This window comes from Lygodium microphyllum, chromosome 2 (assembly GCF_053477565.2).
Source record: "Lygodium microphyllum isolate KBCC chromosome 2, Lygodium_microphyllum_v1.1.10, whole genome shotgun sequence".
NCBI classification, from domain to species: Eukaryota; Viridiplantae; Streptophyta; class Polypodiopsida; order Schizaeales; family Lygodiaceae; genus Lygodium; species Lygodium microphyllum.
In genome coordinates, this window is record NC_141136.1 from 61,732,915 (window position 1) to 61,739,297 (window position 6,383).

The 6,383-nt window shown below is 43.5% G+C and overlaps 1 protein-coding gene across 1 annotated transcript; it reads right to left on the minus strand.

The window, feature by feature from the left end:
- Positions 1–1,930: 1,930 nt before the first annotated feature.
- Positions 1,931–5,965, minus strand: LOC148039801 (laccase-4-like). Its single transcript, XM_087694083.1, has 7 exons — positions 5,718–5,965; positions 5,299–5,450; positions 4,871–5,115; positions 4,532–4,660; positions 3,673–4,262; positions 3,121–3,481; positions 1,931–2,574 (listed from the first exon to the last, which is right to left on the minus strand). Exons 1-7 carry the CDS (start codon positions 5,856–5,858, stop codon positions 2,444–2,446), a joined length of 1,749 nt encoding a protein of 582 aa, XP_087550209.1. The 5' UTR covers positions 5,859–5,965; the 3' UTR covers positions 1,931–2,443.
- Between the last annotated feature and the right edge of the window lie 418 nt (positions 5,966–6,383).

Here is a 6,383-nt window from a genome sequence, read left to right on the forward strand (position 1 = left end):
CCCGATGATATATCATTATGCTTGTGAAGCCCTAGGTAAGAGTTTGCAAGATATCATGTCTTCCAATCCACCTTTTGGTGAAAATTTTGTTTTATTTTGAGGTGATTTTAGATAGATATTGCCAATTCTGATCAAGGGAGGTCGTGTGAGGACATTGTGAGTGCATCCCTTTGTTGCTTAGCTTCATGGCAGCATGTGAGAATTCTGAGGCATACGTAAAACATGCGAGTATCTCATGATGATGGCTCCATGGGTGCAAAATTCATTGCATGCCTTCAAGGTATTTGAGATGGTACTAACTTGATGGATGCTACAAATAGAGTTGCATCACTTGCAAGTATGGTTATACAAGGAAAGCTGATCATTAGTGGCACAAGCATTGATGCCAAAGTATTCACTCCAAGAATCAACTTGATTCCTACAAGCTTGCATTTTCCCTTCTCTATGCGGCGATAATATATTCTTGTATGGTGGTTGGCACTCGCAATGACTATTAAAAAGGCACAAGGACAAGGATTAACTTCGCCGGGACTCTATCTTAAAAGTGCAATATTCATGCATGGGACGTTGTATGTGGTGTTTTCTTGAGTTAAATCCTTTGCTAGTGGTCTGAGAATCTTGTTGCATGACAATGATAATTGTGCAAGTTCCACTATTAATATTGAATATAGGAAAACAAAGACTTTAATCACTTTTAGCTGCTTCCAATATGCGAGAGCACAACTTTTTATAGTGTTATTGCACTTTGAGTACTCAATTTATCTTTGTTTGTTTGCTTTTCTTACTTTTGTTTTGTAGGAAAATGAAGACCTCGATGTTTGGTTACTACCGTGCATCTCAAACTTAAATGTGATTACAGAAGCAATTCTTGCCTTTTGCACAAGAACCTAAAATTCAAAGATCTCCTACACGTGTGGTTGAGCCCCTTGAGAGTCTTCCATTTGTTGAAAGGTATGACAACCGGTTTGTTAAAATTATCTACGAGGGATATACACAATGTTACATGTGTCAGTCTCTGTCTACGACCATGTTGTGTCTCTATCAGACACAAAGAGAATCCCTCCTCAATGGAATCGATGGGAGTGTCATGACCTATGCTGCTTGGTTGTGTTACATTAGGTGAATATGGATATCATCCTTAGTATTCTCTTTGCCAACTCTAATTGTGTTTTTCTTTTGGGTCTATTCATGAGTGGTACCCTTGTTGATGGTGTGTTGTTTATTGCAACAAATGCAATTTTGCTTGATGAGATACCATCTACATCTAATGCTTTGATAAGAAATTCATCGCCCTTGCATATGGAGATGAGGACACTTGCTATTGGTAGTAGCAATGCTTGCAAAAGAAAACTATTTCAAACCTAGATTCAAAGTTGGATGTGGAGTGTGAATTATGCTTTCATTGGATTTTATTCATTTGAATTTGTTTTGATAATATAATAAGTGACGATGACTTCTTACTTTTGAAAACATGTCAAAAGGACCATTGTGGGTGTGAAACAACAAAGAGTAAACTTTACTATCATATGTCTTTTAGATAGCAAGATTTATGCTTCAAATTGTAAACTTAGGGTAGTAATTAAAAAGTAAAGAGTGGAAGGGAGTTAATGTTCATCTTTAATACTTTTATGTGCACGAGTATATTTTATGTTTTGAAGGATGAATGGGGTGGTTGGGGGGGGGGGGGGGGGGTTAGGACAACTTTGCTATATTTATGCACTAATAAATTGTTATGAAATGCTAATGTTTCCCATGTTTTTTGACAGAGATGCATTAGGTTGTGAGGAAATAATATAAGACAGTGTTGTGTAACTTAGATATTGCAAAAATATAGTTTAGGGTTTGGTACCATTTCATTACAAGCACCCTAATGGCCTGCACTTGCGCAGGTCCTAGTATGGAGTGCTAATATTATTTTAACATATTGCATTTTCTTTAGGAGATTAGGCAGCGTCTTTCTAAAAAAGGAGAAATTTTAGATAATCCGAACCCAAGGTTTAATGCGGTGCTTAATGATTGCATTTTTTTAACCTTTGAAGGACCCACACTAATTATAGAAGTGCAAAAGGTGAACATTCGGCGTGTAGAATGCTACATTAAAGGAGAAAGAATAAGCATATCAGATTACACCTACAAGTTGCTTTTGCATTTTGCATTCACGTATAGAAGGCTCCATCTTCTTGAGCCATCGGACATGATCAGTTGCACGGGATAAAGGATTATTAATCTGTAGCGGTACAACACTGTAGGCAAAGTCCGTATTGCTTCCTCCTTTAGCTTCATAGGTTTAGATAGCATTGGTGGTGCATTCAATTCATGAGGTTGATTCTCGGTCCATTGAAATTATTGGATTAAGCTTAGACTGGGAATAAAGTGTGTACTCCTTTGTTATTCCTTTTTGTTGTAAGCAATTAAAGGAGCAACCAAACCTTTGTTGTGCTAGCTAGCATGGAGGAAGGTCTGCAGGAGGAGGTGGCAATGTGCGGCTGCTTCCCTTTCCATCTTTTACAATGAAAGCCATGGCCATGCCCCACGAGTTATGAAGGTCAATGTGGCAATGCATATACCAGACACCTGTATCATAGCAAAGGAGCCACCACGGAGAAGTCAGCAATGATCGAAGAGATGGATTAAATAGGGCACTCTAATCAGGACAAGCCTAGTGCTAATTAAAAATGAGTAGATTTTGGCCTTCTGATCATTGCTTTTGTTTCTTGCAGGGTTGTTTTTTAACGGTGTGGTCGTCACAACTGTCTGTGGATGTCTGGCGTTGTAAGATGGACAGGTTGGGTTGGAAGGCATCGAAGAAGATACGATGCAGTTACAAGTATAATATTTGAGAAGTGGTCGAGACTAGAAGAGATCGTAGGTTAGCACTTAATTTATTCAGAACTACGTCAAGGCTAGTGCTTAGCTTTACCTGCCCCCTAGTTCTTATTATCTGATTGATCATGATCTGATAATCACAATTGTCCAATTATGGATCAGGATTATCGTGTGAGATTTGTGTGCATTGGTTATACTTTGAGGCAAGTAGTGGGACGCCGGGATACTGAGGAGGGAGATGAATATATAAGTATCATTCTATATAATGTGGGTGGATGGATGCATGTACTATACCGGGGTTCGTGGTCTGGAATCGGACGGCAGCCCAGCCTCCGGAAGGGACGGCGATGGTGTTGCGGGAAGGGGGGTCGACGAGGTTGAAGGTCTTGGGACTGGAGGAGGCATTGAAGGTGCCGGGGCCGGTCCCGACGACGTAGAAGTTCTGGCCGTGGAGGTGGATCGGGTGGCTCTCGAACAGGAGCGTCGCCGTGTTCTGGAACACGATCTGCACGTTCGTCCCGAACTCCAGCACCTTCACCTTCGTCCCCACCACCGACCGCTTGTTGCTGGGATCCACCCCCGTGTAGTTGTACACGAACAAGGGCTCGTCCGGGAAATCGGTCGTGTACACTCCGTTGATGTGGTTGTAGTAGGCCTGCGGTGCCCCGTCCACACACGTATCCACCAATCAACGATGATACATAGCATATTAATGATCCATACATAACGACATATTATAGACGTCGCACGACTTCGGCCAATTCCTTGCGTTAGTCAATATATTATGCATATATATGTACATGTTTTGCAGCTCGTCCGGACACTAGAGAATAGCAGCCTGTGTACCTGAAGAAGGGAAACCGATGGGTCTGCGAAGGTGACATTGCTTATCGACGCAGAGAAGCGGTTGCCTGGGATGGGGCCAGAGCAAGTGGAGCACGGCTGCAGAGCATACCCAACTGTAAAGAAGAGATCCTCGTCGACCGTTTGGGGTACATTATAGTAGTAAAAGCCTCTAGAAAATGGCTGCCCCCTCAGGCTCTGAGTGAAGTTGGCCACGAATGCGCTGTCGTCGGCGGCTGGGAAAGCGGGCATGGGCAAGTCGGTGGAAGGCACGGTGCTAGCGCCGTCGTACCGGAGTATGGCAGTGGTAGCTCGGGTGGGGTAAGGGATGATCGATGGGTCCACCGATGAGAAAACGGTAGCTGATATGAAATATTGGCCTGTTGGCTGGTCGGCAGTGAAGAGCACGTTGGTAGTCTGCCCAGGCGCCACCACAACGATGTCCGTCTTGTAGGGCTGGGTGTATTCCGCATCGACCTCCACCACTGTGAGACTGTGGTTAGCCACGCCCACAAACAGCTGGAAGCCCATCGCCGCATTGATGATCCTCAGCAAATACTGTTTCCCGTTCGCCACGTTGAATACTTGGGTCTCTGCAGTACGTATGGGTTATTTATCACGATTCGATAATCTGCATATCAATTTACGTATCACGTGCGACGTGATAACACGAGCGCCACGAGCTGGCCGTAAACAGCTAGTTTTCCTTCAAAGTTCTACGCATGCGGCATGCATATATTAACCTACATACACTCTACCCAATGTAGGTGTGATCAATATCTCTCCTCTCATTTTGTTGACTCCTTCCATCATGATTATTAATTAGTATGCCTTTGGTATAAGTATCAGAATTAATTATAACCTGCTAGTGAGCAATCATATAAGGCCCCAGGTTGTCCATTGATCGTGAAAGCGTCGGAGACGTTGTTACCTCCTCCCGTCTCTAAGGCTTGGGCAATCACATCTTCTACATTGGCATTCCACCATTCACCTGTTCACAAGAGTGCGCAGCAACATCAGGTGTATATCAAAGTTCACTGCGTGCGAAAAATCTAGAGCCCTCACTTTCACACACTACATGATGTATTGTGCCGACTTAATGAGAATAATTGGATATTATTAGGACCTAATCGTCAATCTTACTGAATGGACATGACTTATACGTCGATGCTTAAAACATTTCCATCGGAGGACTACATACCTAACAGAATGGGGATCTCATCAGCGGGAGCTCGGAAGGGGTACACAACGGTGACTCTGGGGCGGATGATGAAGGCCCCATACACAGTAGCCCTCAGCCAGCTGATGTGCGCATGCCAGAAGAGGGTTCCCCTTTGGTCGATTATCTGAAACTTGTAGACGTAAGAGTTGCCAGTTTGAATCGGGCACTGGGTGATAAAGGCAGGCCCATCAGCCCATGCACTACGAAGCTGACGAACACCGTGCCTGCCCAGAATTGTTGGATCATACCCAATGAAAATCAAGATCAGAATAGCTGACAAGCTGCGTCATAATTAAACGGTAAAGCTTATGACCACGTACAATCGAGACTTCATGATTCCTACATACATATAATCATGCCTGTCTAATCCTTAATGCTTTTAAAGACATATGATTAGTCATACGTACCAGTGAATGGTAACGTTGTAGGGTACCAAATTAGTGACGTTGACGATCACAGTGTCGCCCTCTCTCACGTAGACTGTTGGGCCCGGGAATTGACCATTGACAGAGACAAGAGCTTTGGTGTGGCAAAGGCGTGTGTAGTTCGCATATTGCACCTGTGTTGATACAATGGATCATCAGGATATTTAGCAATTGAAGAATAGCTGATCATCACTCGGACAGACAGAAGACTACTACTAATTGGGTCGACCAGCGCTAAGACTGAATATCTAAAAACCTGATCCTAAAGCTAAGACGCATTAGCGAACTCTGATCAGCTAAGCAGCACTCATATTCTTACAATGCGTGGATCAGAGAGCACATCAATGATACTGCGACTAGACTAAATATGGTGCTGATCACGATCAAAAGCTGCACAGTACCTTCCAGTCTAGCTGATGGGTTGTCGCCGCCGCTTCTGCGCCGGCAAGCTGATGAGAGCCCAATAAAAGCATAAGGGAGAAAGCCAAATGAGTTGCAAAGAGCGAAAGGAGAGCAAGCATCACTGATCTTGTATGATCCATTTCAAATATAGATTCAGACGTAGTGATATTGTAGCTTGCAGTCGCAATCGCAGGAGGCTGGCTGCAGAGCTTATAATAAGAAAGATGGAATGTTCGACTGATCACCAGCCAAACCCCACATTCCAATGGGAACGCTGCGCTTAATATATAGGCACGTCATATAGGCCGGACGTGGTTTCCTTCGAATCTGTGAGAGAGAGTCAAAATAGAAGACAGAAAAGAGGGAGTTTTTACGTGTAGCGTAAGCTATGTTTTATATAACTAATTCTTTATAATTAATTATGCACCAATTCTAAATGTATAGTCACCAGTTATCCTATTTACGTACTCTGCCAGCATGACAGTTCGGGACGCAATCTTCGCGTCGCCATTGGCCAATCAACAAAAGTCTTGGCAAGGCTGGCATCTACGACGTGGGTCTGTGCGCAAAGCAGATGTATGTAAAGTAATATAGATCTGAGAGTGATCATTGACTTCGAGGGCGCGTGTTCAAGTTGTGGCAGTTTTTCAATACCGACGTTGTTG

Bases quoted from the DNA above. Each gene is read 5' to 3' on its own strand.
- LOC148039801 (XM_087694083.1), bottom strand. From the start codon at position 5,858: ATGGATCATACAAGATCAGTGATGCTTGCTCTCCTTTCGCTCTTTGCA. The intron at 5,451-5,717 runs GTACTGTGCAGC...GTATCAACACAG, and splicing joins CCCATCAGCTAGACTGGAAG to GTGCAATATGCGAACTACAC. The intron at 4,661-4,870 runs GTATGTAGTCCT...TCTTGTGAACAG, and splicing joins TGAGATCCCCATTCTGTTAG to GTGAATGGTGGAATGCCAAT.